Genomic DNA, 24792 nt, shown 5'->3' with positions numbered 1-24792 from the left:
CACGTAGGAATTTTGGAAAGAAGGCTGCAGCCTTGACTAGAGTAGGCTTGGGGGGGAGTAGATGTAAGAATGTCCTGAAGAGAGATGTTAATTCAACTTTTTGCACGTGGTTATTACGTAGGGTCTCAAGCAGGGCCAGCACAGCGTGCCTGCCAGAAAAACACAGGGGAATTGGTTGTTTTGGTTTGTTTTTATTTTTTTTTAAAGGGAACGGCTCTAATTTAATGCCCTGAGCCTGGAACGTGAGGGTATAATGGCAGACAAATGACCCAGCGTTGGAGTATTTTTCTAATACAGAAGTCCTGAACTCTTGACTGTAAGAACAAACCAAATCATCCCCGGAGTCACCTGCGGGGCAGCGGTGGTTTTGCAGCACTGTGATTAAGCTGCTCATTGATGTGCGATGTCTTCTAGATAAAACCCTGAAATGGTGTCTCCCTAAGCTCATGGTCCACCTCTCGAACGTCGAGGGCTCAGCCTGCAGTGCTGAGGGAAAGCCGAGGACATAAATCCTTCCCAGAAACGCTGCTTTCTTTAGCACGCAGTTTGTAAACACAACTTGTAAACGCGATCAACTTGCCTGGACCTTTTGGTCTGTCAGTCATGGGACGAAAATAAGGACAAAGTGCAAACGAAAACCATCATGAGTGAGAGAGTGGACTGTGGACTGGGAGGAGGCATTGCTCTTCTGGGACGCTTGTAGCAGCGGGGAGCTGGGACTGCTGTCTGTAACCAGCTGTGGACCACGCGCGGTGATGGTCAGGGTCCAGAAATGTCATTGCGTATGCCAAAAAGAATGGCCAGGTCAAGGAAAAGAGCTTTATGGCTCTATGACACTATCTAGGTTCACGGGGGAGAGGGAAAGGTGTGGGGTCAGCCGCTCTCCAGGTCACTTTCCCGTTGTAACCTTGTGCTGTGCTTGCTGAGAGTTTAAAAGAACTTCAATAGTTTGATTTGCCTCCTTGCCACACCAAAAAAAACCCCAAAAAAACAGAGAGAAGGCAAGCGGCAGATTTTATCCTCGTCTGTGTACCCTGCCCTTATAGGCCCTGAAGTTTTCCTTTGCGTGGTGCCGGAGGCAGCAGAGTTCACCACAGAATTGCTCCTTTGACTGGCATGCCAAACTGCAGCTTGCCACCACCATGTAAGATATAATACGGATTGTAAAAAAAAACAAAAACAAAACCAAAAAACCCCAAACAAACAATACTTCAAACCAAACAAACACCACAAAACCACCCCCCTCCCCAATCACCTGAATCTGCTGGTGAAACTGGAGCCCGTTCCCATCTGAGAATGGGCAGATCTCAAAAGTGTCCTCAGGAATGAGCTTTCCTCAGCTCCCAGGGAAGGGGAAAGGCTGGTAAGGAGAGAAGTGAGCAGCTGCAGGGAGATGCAGCAGATGAGGAGGAAAGGTGCTGTGTTGGAGTGTTGAGGATGCTTTGGCATGTGCTAGTCCTCAAAACTTGCTGTACCCAGGGAAGGGTCCAAGCGGGAGCAGCTGCATTGCTGGGCTGGTCTCAGCAGGAAGGTACGTTGAAATATGGGACGCGGTGCCTTCTAAGCTGGTAAAAAATGGAGTGCAGTGCAGTGGTTTTGCTTTCCTCTGCTTCCCAGCAGTTAGAGGATCCCCGTGAAAGCCAAAAGAACAGCTCTTTTGAGAAAAGAAAAAATGTAGGAAGGTGGAAGATGCACTAACTTCTGCTCATTTCCTAAACGCCTGGATTCATTGAGGAAAGGCTAGGAACTAGGACGTGGCTGTAGATGTTTAAGCTCCCCCATTTATGCACGTTGGTGGCTGCAGGCACCTTTCCTGGTTATGTGTGAGGCTTTGCCTTACAGCAGCAGTGGCTGCCCTGGGGGGAAGCTGAGATCTTCTCTTGTGTTTGTGCCAGGACTCATAATGGCACATATGGAAAGCGGGCTGATGGGGCACGCAGAAACCGTGAACAGCTTGATAGAACTGCTAATGCGAAGGTCATATTTGCCATAGGGCAGGAACATAAACCTCAGAGTTCACTCTGTAGCTAAAGGAAGGGAGACACAAGGAGGGAGCCCATCCGTTAACACCCTTTTGTCTCAGAGGGAATGAGCTGGTCTTTTTCAGAATCTAAAAGCAAACTGATGCATGGACCATGGATGAGCAGGGAACAGTATCTTATTTATTAACTTGGACAAAGTCTTCCTCTTCAGGCCGTTTCTCTCTCTGCAGGGTGGGGACCCAGGTGTGTTCAAACTCCCCAGCGCTGCCTTCAAAAACTTAGAAATCTCTTTTCTGAAAGTAACAGCTGGTGCTTGTAAACTGCCGTGGGGACCTTTGCCCCATGGGAAGGGCTTGTTGCTGGAGCTTTATCAGCAAGGATTAATATTACAAGATCTTTTTTTAAATGTTGCCTTGATTCATCTTTTCAGTTCTGATTCCACGATAATTACAGATCTGTGCTCCAAAAGGGCAAACCTGAACTTCAGTAAACACCAAATGTTATCCTTAAATCTGGCAGATGAGTCTGGAGAAGCGTGTCAACTCCTGCTTCAGGAACACTAATGTTCCTTTCATCTATTTTCTCTTCTTTTTAGTCTGTGAAAAGCTGTGCTTTTTGGTGTTCCTGAAAATCTGTACTGAAGGAAGAGTAACTTGTGTGCTTTGGCTGATGATCTCGGACATATGATTTTTCAGGGAGTATGTCCTGTTTAACAGTGAAGAAAAAAGAATAGTTAGGGTCCCACAGTTAGGGAGAAATCAAAGTAATCACGGACCAAATCCTGGATTTTAGTTGTAGTTTCTCTTTTATAGTTCTCGGTCTCTGTTATTAAAGGGAAAATTATAACAGCTAACTTTGGTATTACGCAATAATAATTCTGTTCAGTTCCTTCGGTTTCCTTTCACAGAAGACTTTGGATCCTGTTGTAGTTTATTTATTTGCTGTGGACAAACTGTCTATAGCAATGTTGGGTTTGAGTGTGTCTGTAAAGCTGGAAACGTTTTGAATCTCTGCTCCCTGTTATTCTGATCTCTGAGATGCTGTTGGGTATCAGTTGTGCTATAGTTGTGTCCACAGTCAAAACCAGAGCCCTGAGGCACTCAGGGTGTACGGATGCTCGGAAAAGGATGGTGTTTCTCCCGAAAAGCCAACAAACTGCTTCTAGATTAATGGTCTACAACTGCAGATATGGTTCCTGTTTGGCACACCTGGAGAGCTCAGTGCTGTTCAAGGAAATGACCTGCCTTTTAGAGGAAGGTTGGGCTGCAGGCTTTGGGACATTGCCACAAACACTGGAGTCATAGAATCATAGGATTCTATGGGTGTTGGGTTGGAAGGGGCCTTTAAAGATCATCTAGTCCAGGCCCCCTGCAGTCAGCAGGGACATCTTTAACGTTTATTTCTTGCAAGAGAAGAGCTTGGTTGCACCCCATCCAGGAATTTTCCAAATGCTGGTACTGTACAGTACAAACAAGACTCATGGAAGTCTTGGAAGAGCTGCTTTATTCAGACTTGCTCTCTCCCCAGATATGGCAGGATTACTGCTTCAACCTGGGTCAGCCAACGTCTGCAGCTCTAAACGGGTCGACAGCGAAACAAAGCAGAGGCACAAGCAGCACGTGAGCTTGGCGCGTAGGGAGAGCACCTCTTATGCAGACTTCAAAATAACTCTCCTGTCACTTTTCTTAAAATGAACAAACGAAACAATCGTAACAGAAACTGCCTGATCCTGGGGAAGGCCAAGAAGGTGATTGCACCATTCTGCAGTGAATCTGCATGCTAGTAAGAGCAGCTGCTGCTAAGTGATTGTGTTGAAGGAAGTGTGGTAGTATGACGATGAAGCTCTCCTGACTCATCCAACGCCCTGCAGTCTTCTGGAGTGGGAGGCATCACACCATGTCCATGCTTGTTCATAGCACCTTGCATCATAAGTCGTAAAGCTGGTAAAATGCTTGTGTCCTGGCAGCGGGGTCCTGCTCAACTGGTACGCAGCTTCTCTGCGTGGCCCACCAGCCCTGGCTAGCCTGGCAACTAACGAGGCTGAGGATTTATATGGCATCCAGACCATAACTGGCACGGGGGGATCCCTGTGCTGTGCTACCCCACGCAGCAGAGAGGAGTAGAGGAGGCTCACCTCTACGGTTGCAGCATGCATCTCTGTTACTGACCATGGCCTCAAAGTCAAAGCAGTAAAGGATCAAAATTATGGCTGCAATCCATCTATCTGTGGGGTGAAGAAGATAATCTGTCCTCATTCTTGCCCTTGGTCTGTCTTCTGTTTCCAGGGTGGTGCACTTGAGGTAGGGGCTGTTTCACGGGGTATCTCCAGGTACGGATACTGTGGAAGCACTGAACAGTGCAGCATCTCTGGGATATGGAATTGTGTTGTTCCTTAACAGGGTTCGAGCCCGATGCACAGCAGCCAGTAACTACACACGGGGCCGTATTCACTTCTGTGCAGAAGAGGGTGCAAAATTTGCAAAGCCAGCACTCCCACACAAGGCACAACCAAATTTTATACATTTATACATCGGGAAAAAAGTTCATTGATTAATTAGCTATTGTTCAAGACATCACGTAACTACAAACTACAGTGCATGTGCTAATTAATTCCAGCTCATTATGCAAAGGTGGTCTAACATTAGCATATAAGATCTCCTCCCAGGGGTGTGATTTTTACCGTGCTAATTAGACTTAGCTTAGTTTAGGTTGTGAGAGACGGGTAAAATTGGCACTCCCTCCCTTCTAATCTATCTTCTATTGTTCTGTCTGCTTTCCAATTTTGTAGGTAAATGCTCTGTCTGTTTTCTATTATCGTTAATTGTTCTGTGACCCCCACATCCATCCATCTTCCCATGTACTTGTTCATCCGTGAGCACACTCCATCACTCACTCACTCCATCCATCCATCCATCCATCCATCCATCCATCCATCCATCCATCCACAGACTTATCCACCCGTATGACCACAACTGGAGGGGTGGAAATTGCTAATACGGTGATATGGAAACCTTGGGAAAACGCACCTTGGGAAAATGCACCTTGTGAATCTTTGTCTACTGGGTGAAGAATCAAGCACTCGGATGCAGCTTTGAGCAACCTGGTCTAGTGGAGGTGTCCCTGCCCATGGCAGGGGGGTTGGAAGTGGATGATCTTTAAGGTCACTTCAAACTTTAACCATTTTATGATTTTTATATTCCTTTTCAAAGCAGTGGACTCAAATCAAGGATGAATTCTGACCTTATAATAAAGGTTTTAAAGATTCCATATATTAACTAAAATAAATAGCTGTCTGAAGTTCACCATGTGGTTCTTAGACTAACCACAAAAGCTCTTTCTGCTAGCAGTATTTTGGATAGTTTCATTGGTTTCTGTTGCAGTAAGTCACCAGTGCCAAGAGATAAGAGACTACTGTCTTTCGTAGTAGCATCCTTTACCATTCTTCTGAACAAAGCTTACTGTGTATACTCAATTTTGTAAGGCAACTTTGACGGAAAAAACTTCACCTTTCCTGGTGTTCACAGCCGTGTATGGTGCCTGACCGGTGAATTCCTTGGCAATAAAGATCACTTTTATGACACTAGAATGGTTGTCATAAACAATTATCGTTCTCATTTTTATGTTTCGGCCATAAATTACTTCACATGCTATTTTCCTAACGTAGCAGATTAGCAGGGGATTCCCTCGCAAACATAAATGTGTGGGTTTTGTAGGTAAGTGAGATTTGGAAACCAAAACCAGTGACAAAACAATCCAAGACCAATGATATAATGGGAAAATAACTGTTAATGCTGAGATTTGGAATATAGCCCTGGGCCTTATTATTACTCTCTCAATTTCCTGGAACATGAAATAAGATATATAAAAAAACACGTAATAGTTCTCTGAAGCAAAAAGGGATAGAAGCCCAAACCACTACTTGTAGTCATGCATATGCCTTAGAAAAACTACGGGGGGTTCTGTGTTCATAGTATGTGATTTTTCACCTCATGTTTTCTGGTTCATTTCTCAGGTTGAGTGTCTGGGTGAAGTTCTGGCTCAAGTTCATGTTAACGTTCTGGGCTGGTATTTCTGGATTAAAGAGTTTTTATGGTGTCAGGGTGGATCAAAGGACAAGATTCCTTGGCTGTAGGAGAAAGTTCATGTTGGATGTTATCTCTCTTGGAAGTCAAAATGAAGCCCCCTTCAGGAGTAAAGTTTCTAGGATTATTGCAGTATAAATAGAGTTGAATAAGGACACTGATAGTAGCGACATCAGTAAACCAGAATAAAACTGTCCTTCATCCATCAAGTTAGTTGTCTGTAAGTTGGTTGGGCTTTGAGGCTAAAAATGTGCAAGGAACTTGAAAATTTTGCCTTAAACAGAAATTGGTGCATATGCAGGAGTAGGCTGCTGGTCAGCTGTTAGAGGTACTCCAGAGGTTTTACAAATAGTTTAGCAGATAAATTCTCTCATCTGGAGAAAAGAAGGCTCCGAGGAGACCTTGCAGAGGCCTACAAGAAAGCTGGGGAGGGACTTTTTAGGATGTCGGGTGATGGTAGGACTAGAGGGAATGGATTAAAACTAGAGATGGGTCGATTCAGCCTGGACGTTAGGAAGAAGTTCTTCACCGTGAGGGTGGTGAGACACTGGAACAGGCTGCCCAGAGAGGTGGTGGAAGCCCCATCCCTGGAAGTTTTTAAGGCCAGGTTGGACGGGGCTCTGAGCAACCTGATCTAGTGGGAGGTGTCCCTGCCCACGGCAGGGGGGTTGGAACTAGATGATCTTTAAGGTCCCTTCCAACCCGAGCCATTCTATGATTCTATAGCATATTGTTTGTCATCTTATTTCCAGGTCTCTTGTCTTGTGTTACATGACAAGGGGGTTCTACAGCCCACAAAGAGAAATAAATTCCTAAAGCATATTTCTGAGTGAGTCAGAGAAGGGGAAAGTCCTCACTGAAGACATAAATTAATACTATTTTTTTTCTATTAATCGGGTACTTAATTTAGAGTCAAAGGATGCAGTGCAGGCTCTATCTACATAAACTAAAATAAACTTCTCAAAACAGTTCTTGGATACTGAAGTTCTTTGTCTGTTCTTGGAAATTTTAGCGTAGGCAGCATATGTTTCCCCCGTATTTCTGTTCCATGCTTGTAGAAAGCAGGCATTTGAGGAATTGGGTATCGCTCATAGGCAAAACTGAAAATGAAAGCCCACGCGAAAACAGGGCCAGGGGAACTCAATGCTGTGGCCCTTAAGAAAAGGCTAATCTGAAGCACCTCTTGTGTGGCTGGGTATCAGCTAATTTTCGTACTTGGAAACTAACTTTTTCTGTGAAAAATGAATCAAAGCAAAAGAAAAATGAAAATCGAGTCAGATTCTCAGAATATTGATACCTTTTGCACTGACAGCTTGCACTAGAACTTCAGCACAGCTGCTATTTGGACAGGCTGGGTTTGAGTTTCGTCCTGTTGTCAATTTCTCAAACCATTCAATCCTCCAGAGATCCAAAAAACCCCAGTATGCGTCTTTGCTATGTGCCTTGGCTACAACTTGTTCCCTTGTGTTATTTGTGTCACACATTAAAACAGTGCCGGCCAACTATTTTTCTCAGTGGCCTGTTTGTCAAAGATGGGGCGGTTGGAAGTAATGGTTGGACTGGTTGCAAAACCATTGCTGTATTTAAATAAAATAATAATAAAAAAAACCTTTGATGTGGAGCCAAAGGACTGAGAAAGCTCTGAAGTCCTCTCCCCCCACCCAGCACTGGTGCATGCACTGGTCTTCCAGTTTCCATAAGGTCTTATTTGAGACGGGCAGAGGACTGCAGGAGAGCACAGGGCTGCAAACTTGTTCCTGAGGCGTAAGGGGATTCAGCTCAGAAGTAGGGAGCTGTGATGCATTTCTCTTTCCCTTGTTTCTGGCTGTTCTTTGAGACCAATTGCAACCTGGAAACAGGATCAACAGCTGATACGCCAGAGAAAGAGGGTGGGTATGGATTGATGGAGGGGCAAAAAGGGAGGTTGTCTCCTGATGGAGATGCTGCGGTATGTGGGTCTGACGTGTGTGGCAATAGCAGCAGCTCAAACGTATGTCCCTGTTATAGCTCACCCTGTCCTCGGGTAGAGGTGTTGAGTCAGCAAGGTCTTAGGAGGCGTTTTCCCCCGTATCTGCATGTCAGAGTATATCTCATGCCATGCACTCAGGGAAAACGTCACACACAGGGCTTCTTTTAGTTTCTTTATTAACTGATGGACTTGAAGGCTGCCTTATCAGACACATTGTTCTTCTGTAATGGCAAGTTACTTTTCAATGAGGAATTTCAGGTAGTTGCAGCTGGCAGGGAAAGGTGCAATGTGTGATGGGTCAGCTCGGCGTGAGCTGCCAGCAGCGGCCAGTGTGTGTTAGAGATGTCTGCTGCCAGGGCTCTTGAGAGAGCTCTCACCATGCCCCATAATAGTGAAGGTGCCCCTCGTTTAGGGGGAGGTGTCCCTGCCCGGGGCAGGAGGGTTGGAACTAGATGATCCTCAAGGTCCCTTCCAACCTAAACCATTTTGTGATTCCATGATACTATGTGCACGTGTAACCCGACCCATGGTAACTTCTGGAGCCTTTCCCTTATAGAAGTGTTCTGACCCTGGATTGAGCAGAGAAGATGCTTAGCCCCGTTTTGGACGGGCTCACACCATCTCTCTGCCAGCCATGCCAGAAGCACTGGGGTGCAGAGCAGCCCCTGCCATCGCCTTGCAGCGAGCCTTGCTCCAGACCCTTCCCTGCTATGGGTCTCGCTTGCTCTGAAACTATTTTGACAGGAAGCATTTCTGAGAAAGTACAGAAATAAAAGCCCTTCTCTGCATTCCAGACTTAGAAAAAACAAAGAAGTAATGGTTTGATTGTTAGTTATGAAAACGGACTTAAAAACCATTTCCTCTTTCTGTCCTGGTCTATTTATATGGGTGTTGGGAACAAAGAGACAAGAACTCTCTCTGCAGCTACTTCTTCGTGGCAGGTTGCACAGTGAGATTTTGGTCTGTGTCCTGACTGCTCCCTGGTTTTGACATGAGGCTCCCCGCTTTTTTTTATCTACTCAGTGATGCTCTTTACCCTTCAGGACAGTGCCACTCTCTTGTCTCAGCCACCTACGCTGACCCAAACTGATTTGCCACAGGCAAAATCCCAGCTTCCAGGACAAGCCATATGACAGCACGTGGGTATTTTTTGTGCGTTAAAAGCTCTTCTTTGGTACTGGCTGTGCATCCTAAAGTATATAATTTCATCAGTTCATCACTTTTATAGCCCTGCAAATCTCTGCCCTGCCACTTTTATTTCTAGTGGCCCCATCCAGCTCTGCCATGCAGGGCAGGGTGGATGGCAGCCCTCCTAAAGACTGTCACAGCAGCTTATTTTGAGCTGCTTATGGATGATTAGCACTGCTGCGCAGGAGCCAGAGGCTCAGACTGGTGAGGCAGGTGAAAGGGAACATGGAAAGGAAATCTTGCAGCTGCCGTGACGCTGCTGCTTTGAGGATGCTCTTGTGTAGCATCTGTGCTGAGCCCCAGTCAACTGGGACCTTCCTTTGCTTTTCCCTGAGCCTGATTTCTGGAGGAAGTGCTCCCAGCTGCAGCCTCCAAGCAGACAGTGGGGGGGCAGAGAATGTTCCCTTTCCTGGGAACAGGGTATTGCCTACAGATGGCTTCCAGCATTGCAAAACCCCCTGAAGCCCACAAATAGGAAGACAGGCAACAAATGGCTGTTGCTGGCTTCAGATGGTGGGTTTTTTTTGATCCGGTTTTCTTTTTGGTATGTGTGAATTTGGCAGTCTGGACTATTTGTGAATAGCGCAAACATTTGTTTTTAGCATAAGCTTGCTGTGAAGTCACTGCTGAACAGTATGCTGAGAACCAGCGTAGCAGACTGGAATGAAAAATTTGCAGTCATGGGACCTACCGAGAGAGTGGCTGTTTCAGCTTGTGTTGCACTCCTGGAAACTAACGCATACACCTCTTGACTTGCTGCTATCAGTATTAAACTTTGCCTCCAGTGATCTAGAAGCCTTGTATGCATGCTGGAGGTGATCCTTTCAGGCCAGCGTGGGTCCTACGTGAAAGAAGGGGACAAGAGAAATGAAATTAGGAAGGCTCTGTTCAAAGAAGCCTCCCACCAGCCCTATTAGCCCCTGCAGAGAAGTTGAACTGAAGCACAGCAGACCACAGAGGGTGTGAAATACTGCAGAACAGGTCCTTGAAGCCTTCATTCTATGGTCAGAATTAATAAATAACATTTCCTCTATTAAAGAACGAATGTAAAAGTGGCCCATTGAAAAATGAATACGTGCAGCATTAATCTCCAAGTGCTTTGAGGGCACTGAGCGTTACTTTACCTGAGTTGCAAAAGGTCTGGGAATTAGAAAGGTTTCTTTGATTTACTGGGGGCTGTGCAAACACTCTGCCCAACCCTCTGTTCCCGACTGCCCCTGCCGGCTTACGTGATGGGCACAAATCCAGGCAAAGAGCAGAAGTGCTGCTGAAACATGCATGTTTTGGCGGGGTGTCCTTCAACACTGATCCCTGCCGGGGAATAAACTGAGCTCAGCTCCGTGCTGGAGGCTCTGGGACTCCGTGCATCGGCAATTAGTAGCAGACCCAGGAGCAGATCTCGGATCCAGTCCATTCACATCACTGTCGCAGTATGTGGAAAGACAGATTTGCTCCCCAGGTCCCCATAAGCAGGTTCCTGGGAGGTTTTCTGGGTGTGTGATTTTTTTTCTATAGTTTCCAGCTGCAGAGTCCCATGCAGCAGCGTGGACTTACCTCGTTCGCATCGCTGAGTGACACCACTGCCCTGTGGCCCATAGCAAGCGAAACTGAAAATGAAAATCCAGTTACTTTTTAAAGAAGGGGGAAGCCGGTGATGAACCTTTTACTCTGGGATCTAAGTGGCTTCTGCATCTCCTGTGCAGGGCTGTGGAAGAGGAGCTGAGTGACCCGGGAGCTGGAAAGGCTGCTCAGGCGCCTGGAGAAGGGGAGAGGAACGGATGCAAACAACTTTGGAGGTACTCACCCTGTTTTCTTCTTTAAGGGGTCCTGTCTTACAGCCAGCCTTTTCTCTTGCAAATTGTTGCCGTTTCCTCTTTTTGAGTAGGCTTTAAGAAACAGGCACTGAAACAGTCTGCGGTGAAAAGGGAAACGATTAATGTGTTTCACATTTTCTCCATAAGGAAGAATATCTATTACTCATGTGCATGATCTTGCTAAATAACTAACACCGCTTTTCACAGCCCTGACTGCCAACTCATACAGTTCTGCGCTGCTTTCACATTGCTTGAGTGAATGCGAAAACCCAGCAGCTTTGTTAAGTTGTGCAATTTATGTGTGAGTGACCACAGAAGTAATAGAATAAGTTTGTTAGACATATTCATCTTCATATAATTCCCAAATAAATTTTCCCACACACAATTAACATGATTTTTTTTTTTTCCTCCTAGCTCCTTAGCATGTTTTGCTTATATCCCCTTTTCCAAAATTGCCATCCTGTCTGTCATATTTGCAAATAAAGGATAATTTGCCAGGAGGGTTGCAGTAGAAATCTTTGCCGCTCTCTTCTTTTCCCATGAGACGCTCTCACTCAAGCTGGAGCTGATTGTGCCTTGTTTTCCCTCTGGCTACTGCTCCGCTCCCCAAAGGGACCTGTGGGCGCCCTGGTGGCTCTGCGTGCAGAAAAAACAAAACTGATAACCAAAACAGAAAGTGTCAGTCAGTAAGGATGTTGCTTTTAAAAGAAAAGAAATTAAACTAGTGAAACAGTTCATGCTGCTTGCCTTAAGGGGCTGCAAGCAGAAAATAAAATGTTATTAGTGTATTCTAATGGTGACTATGGAAATTATTTTTAAGAGCAGTTGCTGGGGAGCCCTGTACTTTACTCTCAGAATTTTTGCAGAGATATTTCATCTCAAGCACAGAGTCCTGCTGATTGCTTTCGGTATTGGCTTATTGGAGCTGTGTAAACAACTGCACACATAGACTCACTCTGTTTTATCTCTTCCCGTGGTATTTGTTTTGTGGGGTTTTTTTTAATTGCAAAGTCTTGTTGAGAGCAGTTTTCAGCAGATCAACAAGGTGGAACCAGTACTGAAAGTAATACACAAATTAGCTCATCTGTGAATTCTGCTCCTTTTCTGGGAAGGAACTTAGAGTAGAAAATAGAATCTGTAGGATCTTCTGAGTTCTTTGGGTTTTAATTTGTTGCTTCCTTACTTCCTTATAGAATTATTTTCTTCAGACTGTTTGAAACTTAAATCCTCTCCATGGGATACTTTTGGGTACCAAATAAATATTTTCTGGTCCTCTCTCCAACTTAAAAGCTAAAGACACAGAGTATTCTGGTCAGACACCTGCATTTTCTCACTCTGGCACAAGTTAAACCAGCTCATCACCTTTCCAGTGTGCATCCTCCCACCTACCCACCTCTGCCACCGCCACAGCTCACCTGAGGCTGCCACTTCAGTGGGGACCCCACGGCCTGGGGGTCTACAGCTTTATAAGCACATTAGTATATGGCTTGTATGGTCGACCAGGCCGTGGGCTGGAGGAGAGAGATGGGGCAGGGGAATGCAGTGTGTGCAGTTGGGGAATAGCACTGGATCTCACGGCTCCGTCACTGCACTTGAGGGTGGCTTGGAGAGGGACCCGGGGGCAGCAGCCCTGCTCCGCACCTCCTCGGCCGGGCCTTTGGGTGACCCCTATCCTGTGCTGTCACCGCGGGGTCCCCACTGAAGTGGCAGCCTCAGGTGAGCTGTGGCGGTGGCAGAGGTGGGTAGGTGGGAGGATGCACACTGGAAAGGTGATGAGCTGGTTTAACTTGTGCCGGAGTGAGAAAATGCAGGTGTCTGACCAGAATATTCTGTGTCTTTAGCTTTTAACTTGGAGAGAGGACCTTTCCTCGGGTAGAAACGATGTTATTGTGTTAATGACCAACTGACTTTTTTTGGCAAACGTTGGAGTTGTTTATCGAGTTGTGTTTGCTATGAAGTTTCGGGAGACAGAAAAGCTGGAGAGTTTTGGGTAGTGATTTTTATGCAAATAGATCTTTTCTGAAACAAAACCAAAGACCTTGTTAGGGCTCTACAACTTTCTGGTTAAATCCACTTCCTCCTGCCAGGGAGGTCAGGTTGGCTTGTTCATGGGGTCAGGTCTTACCTGGGGAAAAGCTGGTCAGCAGGGTGTGTTGGTGAAGGAACTCCAGCTCCTCGTGGTTGTTATTGCCTGGAAAAGAGAGGTAAACAGGCAAAAAACCTGATGAAAAATCTTTTCTATCCCAAGAGCATGTTTCATTTTAGATTTGAGTATTTTATTGTTAAAATAAGTTTAAAACTGATGGCAGGAAGTGGCCAAGACAGCTGAAGACGCTCAGAAACCATCCAAAAAAGAGGATTTTAAGACCGACCAGTGGGAGGGGGCAGAGATTCGGTGGACAGTGTTCTGGCTTTTGAAAATGAAGAGAAGAGGGGCAGTGGGAAGGAATGTCACGAGAGAGAAGAGGAAGGGAGATGTCCTCTGAGCACAATGAGAGGAGGGGCAAGGATGAGGCAAGAAGATCACAAAAGAGAAGAGAAGACAGAAGGAACAAGGACAGAAGGTGCAGACCTCGGTCTGAAAACTACTGGGGAAAAAAATCACTTATTGTCTCTGGGCAAATAACTCAGCCAGGTGTGCTGCAGCTGGTGAGGACTGCATCAGGCTGGTGCTCCGAGGAGGACAAGGAGGTATAATAATCTGGAGGTATTTAAAAGATGTGTAGATGTGGTACTTAAGGACATAGTACAGTGGTGGACTTGGCAGTGCTAGGTTAACAGTTGGACTCGATGTTCTTTTAGGGTCTTTTCCAACCTAAATGGTTCTGTGGTTCAGTGGTTGACGATAGTCCTTTGGCTTTCTCCTCGCCTGCAGGGGACAGGGGACATTGTTAACTGGTGCTTTGCACAGCAGGAAACAGGATGAAGTCAGTAATGAGTGAACTGTTTTTGAAAAAAAAAAAACCACCCAAAATCAAAAAGACAGGAGTTATTTTGAGACGTATGGGAAGAGGATGAGAAAAGATGCTGTGCTCGTTTGATGCTCTGAGTGTTGTTAATCCTCGGTGGGGCAAGAAGCAATTCTTGCAAGATTGTATAGGTGAGAAGGAGCCCCCTGCGTAAAATGGAAGAATTGGTCCCTCGTGTGGTGTGAAGTGGAAGTGGATGGATCACACCTTTGTGGGGGCGGATAGAGCAGCGCCAGGACCTCGGCTTGGTCCAGCATCTCCTGGGCTTGGGCCCTGCCTGGGGGTGTCGAGAGCTTTGGGGCACTGCGGGGGGGAGGGCCCCAGATTGTATTCCCCAGGAAATTCTGCAGATGGTCTCAAAGATTGCCTCGGGCGCCTGTCGGAAAAGGCTTGGTGTGTAGGTTTTGTGTTCCTCCTGTCTCATCAGTTTCTGGGAAGTGGGGTGGGACTTTCTGCAGCTCTACACTGACACAGATAACGAGAGTTAAGCAATCATTAACTTCTGCTTAAAAGAAAAGAATTAATGCATAATTAGGAATTAATGCATAATTCATTTCGAAACTTCCTTGAGGTACTTCTCAGGTAGTGACATACCAAAAAAAAGTTGTTTTAATGAAAGCTGCTAATGAAAAGCTCCTAGAAGCAAAGCAGTTTGTGTTTTCCAGAGCTAGGCTAGGGAGGAAAGTTAAGTGAATTTTCCAGATTGTTTTTCTTTCTTCTTTGGAAAGTGAAACTTGTGTTTTACTAAAGCGTATTTCACAAATTCATCACAGTTTTCTTGAAATGATTGAGGATGAATTTGTGACTGAATCCAAGGCATTTTTTGGAAAGAAATACTAAGTGTTTGTTTGTTTGTGTATTTAATTTGAACAGATGTTTCCTATCAGGTCATCCAAATTAAAAATAAGTTTTAATTTGACAATAAATATTTCATCTTAGGTCAAGCAAAACACTCATTCAGCACAGAACATCCTCCATGTCTAATTTTTTGTGTGTTTTGGAAGTGGCAGCAAGTCAAGATGTTATTTGTTGCATGAACAAGTGAAAGATGTGTGCAGGGCCACTGGCTTGAGGAGCGTGGAGGACCTGGACGTGGAGCCTCCTGCCCAGCAGGCTCAGGAGGGATTTCTCTTTCCCTGCAGAAAGACCATGTGTCTTCTCCTGCTGTGACTGACCCAGAGATGGAAAAGGGTATGAGTTTGGCATTTGCAAAAGCCAGAGTGCTGTAGCAGCTGAGCAGCATGAGTGTTTCTTTGCCTGTATTCCAGCTATCTTGGCAAGAAGAAGCTTTACAGCAGTTGGCCTGGAAGTTGTTTTGTTTGGGTTTTTTTGTTTGTTGTTTTTTTGAATGGAGAAAGATAATAAGAATGAGATAATGGATGCTAAACACTGAGTTTAATGTTCAAACAGGTAGATGACTGAGGGAGGAGCCTGGTGAGCCTGCTCTGGGATCGTGGAGGATCTAGGAGAGCATCCAGCACTGTTGGAGCTGAGCACACGCAGCAGCCTGATGGACTCTCCCCGCTTCAAGACATTATGGTTCCTGCTTCTGACCATCGCAGCTCTCCGTCCAAGTGAGTCTCCTTGTTTGATCTCATTGCTTTTCACTGCACGCTAGTAGCTAAAAAATTTTAAACTGTTATCAGAAAACTCAGTGGTGTCCAGTTAAAACTAAGACCACAAAATCCACTAAGGTGAGAAAAGGAATTAAGAAGGTGAAGGTTGATTTATTTGACCTGTCACAATCACCTAACTTGGGAAGGGCAACTTTTTGGATCTGTCTGAAATCAGGTGAGGTGAGCACTCCCTCAAAGGACTGGCTCTTTACCAGGGCGGTCTGAATGAGTCAGCTCTCAGCACCCAGCCCCAGCATACTCCGGTGCTTCAGCCAGGCTGCTGGTGAGTGTTGGCTTGGCTGTAGACCTGTTGCCTGCTGGAACACTGAACTGCATCAGGGAGACTCTGGATCTAGCTGGGTGTAGTCTGGCAGCTCCGCTGTGAACTTCATTTGTCCTGGGATCTGGGTGTCTGCTGGAGATACACCTGATAGCATTATGCCAAGGAGTTTGGAAGGCAAAAAAATAAGAACAGGTGATTCATCTGAGTCTGTCTGGGCAGAGAACCTCTTAGGTCAACAAGAGAAATGTCTTTCAACTCACTTCCCAAGCTGCCAGCTTCCTAGTTAAAACCCCAGTGGCAGCAATGGGGGAATTATGTTGTATTTCTACCCAAAAAATTAATTTGGGGGACTGGGCCCTGTACCATATAAAAATTGCCCATTGGCAGACAATGTCTCCTAAGCCATGGCTAGGTTTGTCCACCAAACCTATTCTCTAGCACTAAAAGTCTTGGGAGAAAACCGGTAGAAAATAATTTGTCTTTGTTTTCTCATGTAGATACTGCCATGCCCAGTGGCAACCCTGCTGAGACGACACAAGACTCTTCCTCTGGCAATACAAATGTGACAGTCTACCATTGTGAAGACTGTGAGATCGAGGCATGTGAACCAAGCAATTATGAAGGCTTTGCAATAATTGCTAAAACACAAAATGAGACATTTTCAAATGAAGCAATTCAGTTGAGGATATACGAAACAAGCATCAGTATGTGCTTTCAGCAAGAAAATACTTCTTATAAAGGAATTTATGCCATCTTCTGGGAGAACGATTACGGACTAGGAGACTCATGTGGCATTGTGAATTCTGGAGGTATGCTCTACTGCGTATGAACACATGGAAAACACATTTCCGGTTATGAAACTGAACTGTTATATATTTGGGCAAACAGCGAGGCTAATGAGTAAACTAATTTGTCAAAATTAGTTTCTTTTGTGAAAAAGTCATTAAGTCATTAATAATTTAAATTCTCTCAGGTCAAACTGCTTAAAATTATAGTAGTAGAGATTTAGATAAACTCATGTGACCCTGATTTATAAAGATTTTTTTTTTTATTGGCAACAGCAATTCTCAAGGTCCAAATCTGTGCGAGTTTGCAATATATGAATCCCATCTACTTCAGGCAGTACACACTGAAATCTGGGTCTAGTCTAAAGAGCCATTCTGTATTGCTCTTCTGTACAATTCAGTAAATAACCAGGAGGTATCCTTCCATGAACCTGTCAAATTCAGCAATAAAAATGCCTGTCAGTACATGTATCAAATGGCTTCAAGAAGGCAAAACTTCGTGGTGAGTCAGGTTGCATGGGTGTAATTTAGTTGAACTCCATCCAAGTCAATGACATTTCACCAGTCAACATGTGACTGAATATATATTTGGCTTTGCCCTCCTGGCCATAGATAATTCTCTGAAAGTGGCTTTCATCACCTCGCTTGTTTGGCTTAGACCATCCTTTTAATCTTATTGCTGACAGAAGAAAACAAGAAAAAAATCATAGAATCATAGAATGGTTCGGGTTGGAAGGGACCTTAAAGATCACCCAGTGCCACCCCCTGCCCTGGGCAGGGCCACCTCCCACCAGCCCAGGTTGCTCCAAGCCCCGTCCAGCCTGGCCTTGAACCCCTCCAGGGATGGGGCAGCCACAGCTTCTCTGGGCAACCTGGGCCAGCGGCTCACCACCCTCACAGCAAAGAATTTCTTCCCAATATCCAATCTAAATCTCCCCTCTTTCAGTTTAAAAGAGTTACGCCTCATCCTATCGCCCTACTCCCTGATCCAGAGTCCCTCCCCAGCTTTCCTGTAGGTCCCCTTCATGTACTAGAAGGGGCTCTAAGGTCTCCCTGGAGCCTTCTCTTCTCCAGGCTGAACAAGTCTCTCAGCCTGTCCTCACAGCAGAGGTGCTCCAGTCCTCTGATTTTCTTCGTGGCCTCCTCTGGACTCGCTCCAACAGATCCATATCCTTCTTATGTTGGGGGCCCAATTCTCAACCTTCATATACTTTTGTTCAGCCTAACAGTTCCTTGTGTATTTAATTTCTGATCAGTGTAAACCGTTTCTCTCCTGGATTTACGCTTACCATTGCAAAATATCTACATGCTGTTGCCACTGTGTGAAGCTTGCGTGACACTAAAACATCCAGAGTGACAACTGGAAATTGCTGTAGACATAGAAGCCTTGTATCCCTTGGGAGGGTAACTGGTGGATGTGCTGAGTGTGGAATGTGTAGGTAGGAAGGAGTTTTCAATATAATGGCCTGTACATTTCCCACCTCTTAGAAGAGGAATGAGTTAGATAACGCCACAGTGGCATGCGGGCTGGGCAGGAGATGCACTTTGCGACCTCTGAGATTTGTACAGCTGCTTGTTCCTCTTCTTTGGTTCCTGTGGGTAAATGGAAGGTGCAAAATTTTGTCATGATTATTATTTGTGTAGAATTTAAATGCAAAAAGGTAATGATAAGCTTTTTACAAATGTTTTGGTTTTCTTAATTACCTGTGAAAACTTTTTCGCCTTCCTCAAATTTGAAGATTTCCATTATTGGTTCATAGAGCGGTTCATCAGCTTTAGTGAGAAGAAAATCTAAATGATGACTGGTTGCTTTGGACAGTTCGTGAATTAAATATGATTGTAGCAATCTCCAATTTTTTGTGGTACATGAAGGATCCGCTTTTTTAACATATTAACCTCTTTAACCCTTGATTGAAGCTCTTACAAATGATCCATATTTATATTAAAATTTCTCTTCCCTTTTAGCTTCCTCAGCAAGTGTGAGTGGTAGCGTCACTAAAATTTGCTGTACAGCACAGATAAACTTCATAAAGTCCAGAAGTTCCCTGGAGTGCTACCTGGGTGAGAAAACTGGAAAATCAATAGCTGACATCCCTGATGAGGGAAATCTAGGTTAGTCTCTTCCTGTGTTTGTTTGGCCTTTGCTTTGCGAGTGTTTTGCCCAGACATCTTGATGTGGCTGGAGTTTGACATGGAGGGGGGTGGATGTACTGTACATTCACACCTTGGACCCACACATGCTGTAGCCATCCAAACTCGGGGATTTTCCCCTAGCCAGTGTCACTTCCCGCTCCTGGAAATGTATACCCGTAGGTATAGGTTTCTGTAACCATAGCTGTGTAGCTCTAGGTGCGGGGACGCTGGGGGAAGGCGGTACGTGATGGGCGTGCAACAAGTTTCCAAGAATTCCACTCACCAGTAAATAATAAATGAGGCTTTACCTCCAGACTAAGAGGACGGTTGTCACACAGACTTATTTTTCTGTCCAAATTTCTTTCACTGTAGAAATCCCTGTTGTCTTCCTTAGCTTATGGACAAAACAGGGTGTCTTTACTTGGGACACATAAACTCTGTTTATCCTTTTCTGGGGGGAGTCCTTGGTAGAGCTATGGCCTTTTGCATTTTCCTGTGTTGTTTGGGTTTTCTTTGTTTGGGGATTTTTCTTTGGTAAATTTTGAATATACGCTGGATGATTCTATTATTTCACTTCCAAATTAAAGAAGTATTAAAATAACCTTTCTAGATATTTATATGTTTAAATTCCTGTGCATTGAGGTCTTTAAGAAATGGTCAAAATGGATTTCCTTAGTGGCCTTTGGACCTGTCATTAAGGATGGGCTTTGCACCTCTTGTTTTTGGTTATTTCAGATGAGAGAGAAGTTCAAAGGTATTTGTTGTGGTGGGGAGTCAAGAATTTGCTTCGAATGTTGATAGAGTCATTCTTTTGTTACAGGTATCTTCCTTAAGAGATCCTAAGCTAGAGGCTATTCGTTCTCTCATTCACCAGTTCTTCTCTCATTATGAGCTTTTGTGGCCTCCATTGCAGAAGCACCAGTTCTTCCTAGCTGGTGCTTATGAGGCAAGCTCATTTCTTGGCAAACGTCCTTTGATTCACTTGAACTCTATTTTCTTCTACTTTCCAGATGATCCTCAACTTTTAGTTGATGAAAAGAGTAGCACTGGCATCATCACCACAATACTGATTCTTGGGGTTTGTGGAGCAGCACTGGCAACGTATTGTGTTCAACAGAACCGAAATGGCCAAGGTACATTCTGACAAAATGTGATGTTTCCTATGGGTAACGTGCCTTGCAAACGGCGCTGGTAGTGGAAAAAGCATACAGGGTTTTCTTTCTGGATCCTATTTCCATAATATTGTTTATGAAGTTGCTAAGTGATATTCACAGTGAAGGGGAGGCTGGGCTGACAGCTGGTACGAACTCCACCTCTGCATTTAGTGCCATGGCATAGTCCCCAGTCGGCTGACTTTATTATGAAAACTAAGCCCAGAATACATTTCCTGGCTGGTACAGTAATACAGACAAGTGATTGCATCACTCGGCCCTACCTTGGTGGGATCCAGTGCCTTGGAGCAGTCTTGGACTGCAACGTTTCTGGGCAGCTTCCTCTGCAGAGACATGTCACAGCTCAGGAGACCACTGAACATCCAGACGTGGGCTGACAGGTCCTTTGGGTGAGTGGCTCCCACTCACAGCTCTGCCCACTAAAGAGCCAATTTTAATTTAAGACAGAATATTCTCCGTGATACATCCAAGGGAAGAGTTTGGTTTGTAAACTAATATGCATGGAAAGGGCTGGGATAGGCTCTAAGGAGTAAATAGGGAGTCATGTGAATAAAATCTTCTGGAAACATCTGCCTTCCTCGGAATCGCACTCTGCTCTTTCCTCCTCCATCATGACACAGAGACTGTGGCATTCTTGAAGTGAGATAATACGAAACCACCTCTTACTTCTGAAACAGTTGTGCTGCAACAGAGTATAGAACTTGGGATGCAACTGTGCTGTCATATGGCAAAGCATCACACCTGCCACACGGGGTGGGATTTGTGGACAAAACACAAGGCCTGTGGATCTGTTTGAGATGGATACCAATGAGTTGCTCAGGAATTTCAGACAAATATAAATTAGGAAAAAAACAACTGCAAGTCTGTTACTTTTCAGTCTTCTAAGTAAATCCTTGCTAATGCTGCTACTTTTTTTGCTATTGTTTTCCTAGGACGTATCATAGCGACCCACCAGTTTTTTAATAGTAAGATTTTACTTTTTGGGGTTTAATTCTGGTAAATGCTGAAATGGCATTACTACAATGGCAGGAGGGTGTTCAGTGAAGAACTAGATGTGTTTACTAGGACCGTGTTCAGTGGATGCCCGTTTCCTCCCTGCATCAAGTCTGAGTCAATAGATTTTAGCCCCTACATGACTTTGCAGTGGTTCTAGTACTCGTGTGTGGATCATTTACGCATTTCTACAGACGCCCCTTGATCCCCCCCTATATCCTGTAGCCAACTTGGCTCCAGGGTTTATGGGACCTCGTGTAAGGCCAGAAGCTGAGAGATGTCCTCTTAGTTACTGGACTAGTCCATCCTTTAGAAACAAATGTTGCTTGTTTCCGTCTAGAAGTTTAAGAATTAGATTTCTAAGTCTGAATTTGGTTAACTTATTGGTTAGAAGTTAAAGTTCAAGATTAACCCTGTGAAGGTGCCTATTTCTCTCTGGTAACTCTAAAGGAAGCCAATGGGAACTAGCTGAGATGTTTGCACATCTACAGTTAGAGAAAACGCAAGGCTATCTGTGAAAAACGAGAGTTGCACAAGTGCTTGCAAAACCCACTGAAGATAACACAACTCTCATTTCACTGCAGTTGTTATGTTAAGACATATTGATATATTGATGTGATAGGTAAAAATTTGACCACTAGTGGCTCTCCTGAGGTCCTGCCCTGTGGTGTAACGCTCGGTGATGTTTCAGGCCTGTCCTAGAGCCCCTCTAAGGCAAAGGCTGATGGGCCACAGCAACGGGGCAGCGTTTCAGCAGAGATGCCATGAACTCGCTGTACAAAGAAGCTGCAGTTCTTTCACCTTTCAGAGCAAGGAGTGGGACATCAGTAGCAATTGGAACAAGGTAGCTGCCCTGAGGACTTTACACTTCAGATTTCTGAGCTTAAATACAGGCAATTGGGTTATATCAGTGAAATCAACTTGTGCCTTTGGTGGTCTCACAGATCTTTTTCCTTCAATTCTGCAGCTGATAGAAAAAACAAACTGCTTCCTGACATGAAAAACTTCATATCTATTTGGAAAAGATCTACAAATGGGAAAACCATGCCTCTATTCCAGCAGCATACTCCTCAGTAATGACATACAGCATTCATCTGAATTTCTTCAGCTCATTTTATACGAGACCTCATGGTAGTTTTCACAAACGTACCTTCGCCACATCTATGCATTCACTGAGGACTGTGATTGCCACAGTCGTCCAGCTCCAGGCCTTCACAAGCAACACGAGAAGATCCCTGGATCTCCCGTCCTCTCCTGGTGCTCCGCTGAGGACAGCAGTCATCGCAAGACGTGCGGCTGGCTCAGCAGCACGAGTTTAAGCCAGCTGAATTCTCTCAGTGGTTTTCATGACTGAAACTATCAGTTCATCTGAAATTCTTGAGAGAACTGTATCTGTGCTCAGGAGGGATCTGTGAACCCTGAGGCAGATGTTCTCTGCATGTCTTCTATTTTGTAATGCGATAGCACGCCTATGAGTCTTTATTTTTTTAACTCCGAGGTAGTCTCTAGATCGAAAAAAGCATTTTGTACGGGTGATTGGTTTGTTGACTTAGAGGGCTTCGGCGTTTTGAATAGGTGTTTGATTTTGCCAGCCACACGCAGGGTGAGGACATCTGTGTGTGCTCGTTCCTGGGCAAGGGTGGATGTGAGGGCTATATCCAGCTCCCTCAGAAATGGCATCGGGTCATGGAGGCCATAGCCCCTTCCCAGCCTGAACAGAAGTATGATATCAACCTCCCTGACAAATTAGGTCATAATACTGGCGATTTTATTGTACGATACTTTCAACAGTAATGCCAGTGGACAGGAACCTATCAGAAAAGACTGCAGTATTTCTGCATCTGAAGACAGGTTTGGGTATCCTGCATGCAGACAGCGTGCGATGAAATTCTGCACTTCAGGGATCCCCATTTGGTAGTTCACTGGCAGTATGTCATCTTCAAATGATTTATCATCCACGCTTGATTTGAATAAATCCTCAAAAGTTTGCATTAGACCTAATCTAGTATCAGGCTTTTGAGCAAAAGTCACCAGCAGCACAATTGGAAAAGCAGATCCCTGAAGCACTATGAATACGTAGTGAATCATTTTGACATGGTTTAATTACCCATAGACCAGCTGAAACTTCCCAGCAGGAAATCTCAAAGGGTGTAGGATGACATGTGACTCTTGAAATTTGCTACAATCACATCTAAAGGGAAAGTTCATCATGAAAGACATCAAAAAAAAGTTATTAATTAGTTTTAGAAATACAGAAAAACCTCTGTGCTTAAATTGTGTTCTTTTTTGGCACAGGAGACTAGTGCTGTTATGTGTTGGGATTTTTCTCCGCTCCCCAGTCGGGGCTTTACACTCATGCTGATCTAAGATACCCTTTTAACTCCACGCTCAGCTTATTTGTTGGATTTTGTCTTTTCAATTTTAATGTGGTGGAATGCAGTCAAAACTTCATGAAGAGATGGCAATCCCTGGCTATTCAAAGGCTTTTGCGTATTTACTGAGTATGTTATTTTGGCTGATCCAGTTGGGAAATCTGTTATATCGTGATGAATGTTATAATATGTTTATTCAATAAGCCAAAGCTAAGGGTATCTGTAAAGAGTCCAGACTGCTCAAGGATATAGAGAAGAAGGAAAAACACTTCTCCTCTTTATACAGCACTTCAGCACAATTGCAGTTCCTGTTTTTTCCCAGAACAGGACTGCTGTAAGCTTTCGACAGAGTACAGCTGTGTCCAAAAGGAGTGAGGAAGAGGTTTGTTTGGGATAAAAGCCATAATTTTTGGAGGAAATAACGTATCTGCTGCTGTAGCCTGGGAAAAGGCCACTCATGTCGGGTATGGACCTTTCACTTTATGACCCTACTGCAGCTAGTTCCCCTCTGCTGTACGTTGTCGCTGTGGGTGCCGTTGAGGAAGTGCCAAGTGCTCCGGCTTACACAATCGAGCTGTATACTGTGCTTCTGGAGATTTCCAGTGGTGTACGCATTATTTTCCTCTATCTAGAAAAATATTGCCTTAAAATTGCAGGCCATGGCAGTTCTTTTGTGTGGTCTTAATGAGAAAAATAAATGTGTCTATGTGTTGAAAAATCTATATGTGTGTATATATATGGTGTTCAAATTGAAGGCTGACACTGGGTGGTTTTGGTGTAAACTCAGATTTTGAGTCCTTTGTAAAAAAGACAAAGTGATATTTGAGAACTCACGTTGTATTAACTTCAGGGATTCAGGTTTAATGATGCGCAGGTTTAATTTCTACTCTTTGACACCAGTTGGGGACAGAGAGCTGGACACGTTTTGAGAAGAAAGGTTATATTTGGACACCTCTACCCAGTGACAGTGGCTTAGCAAAATTAGTCACGCGATGCAAGCCTTGTGATCTTTACAGCTCACTGAAGCACACTTTGTTTTTCGTGTCTTTTTTTCTGCTGTGGTGTTCCGCGGCATCACTACCAACTGTTTCACTTTGCCCCTCCTGAGTTGTGTTGTGCTGGTAGACGCCAATCATCCCACAGCCCAGGAAAAACTCTTATAAAGAGCTTTAAAGATCTACACTGTTTGTTCTAAGCAACTGCATTGTGTTCTTTTGCAATAGAAAAATATAGGCAAATATTAAGAGGTCTGACTCACCAAATGCCATAATTTGATAGCTGTAACTTCAATGATTTAAATTGTTTTTGTTACTATAATCATCATAATAAAACATCAACTTAAAAACTGGCTGTTCATTGGTAACCCTGTGTTGATTGTATTGTTATTTGCTATCTTAATCTCCTTTACAAAGTATCGCCATCGTGATTCCCAAA

At 44.5% G+C, this 24792-nt stretch overlaps 1 protein-coding gene and 1 long non-coding RNA gene across 5 annotated transcripts; one reads left to right on the top strand and one right to left on the bottom strand.

Annotated features, from left to right (window-relative positions):
- Window positions 1-286: 286 nt before the first annotated feature.
- LOC134523449 (uncharacterized) lies at window positions 287-11586 on the bottom strand. Its single transcript, XR_010073333.1, has 3 exons — window positions 11026-11586; window positions 9913-10062; window positions 287-2687 (listed from the first exon to the last, which is right to left on the bottom strand). It is a non-coding gene; the product is annotated as an uncharacterized LOC134523449 (long non-coding RNA).
- On the top strand, window positions 10469-24703 carry LOC134523448 (uncharacterized). Of its 4 annotated transcripts, none has more exons than XM_063352384.1 (7): window positions 10469-10651; window positions 10925-11017; window positions 15415-15578; window positions 16401-16712; window positions 18654-18800; window positions 19832-19954; window positions 21954-24703. In XM_063352384.1, exons 3-7 carry the CDS (start codon window positions 15515-15517, stop codon window positions 22061-22063), a joined length of 756 nt encoding a protein of 251 aa, XP_063208454.1. In that variant the 5' UTR covers window positions 10469-10651; window positions 10925-11017; window positions 15415-15514; the 3' UTR covers window positions 22064-24703. The 4 variants fall into 4 exon arrangements, with proteins under 4 accessions (XP_063208454.1, XP_063208453.1, XP_063208455.1 ...); XM_063352383.1 differs by having other exon boundaries at window positions 10737-11017; XM_063352385.1 differs by lacking the exons at window positions 10469-10651; window positions 10925-11017 and adding an exon at window positions 13516-13726.
- The last annotated feature ends 89 nt before the right edge of the window (window positions 24704-24792 follow it).

Source organism: Chroicocephalus ridibundus, chromosome 14 (genome assembly GCF_963924245.1).
Source record: "Chroicocephalus ridibundus chromosome 14, bChrRid1.1, whole genome shotgun sequence".
Taxonomy (NCBI): Eukaryota; Metazoa; Chordata; class Aves; order Charadriiformes; family Laridae; genus Chroicocephalus; species Chroicocephalus ridibundus.
The sequence above is the reverse complement of the archived record's forward strand: the minus strand, read 5'-3'. Positions and strand labels throughout refer to the sequence as shown.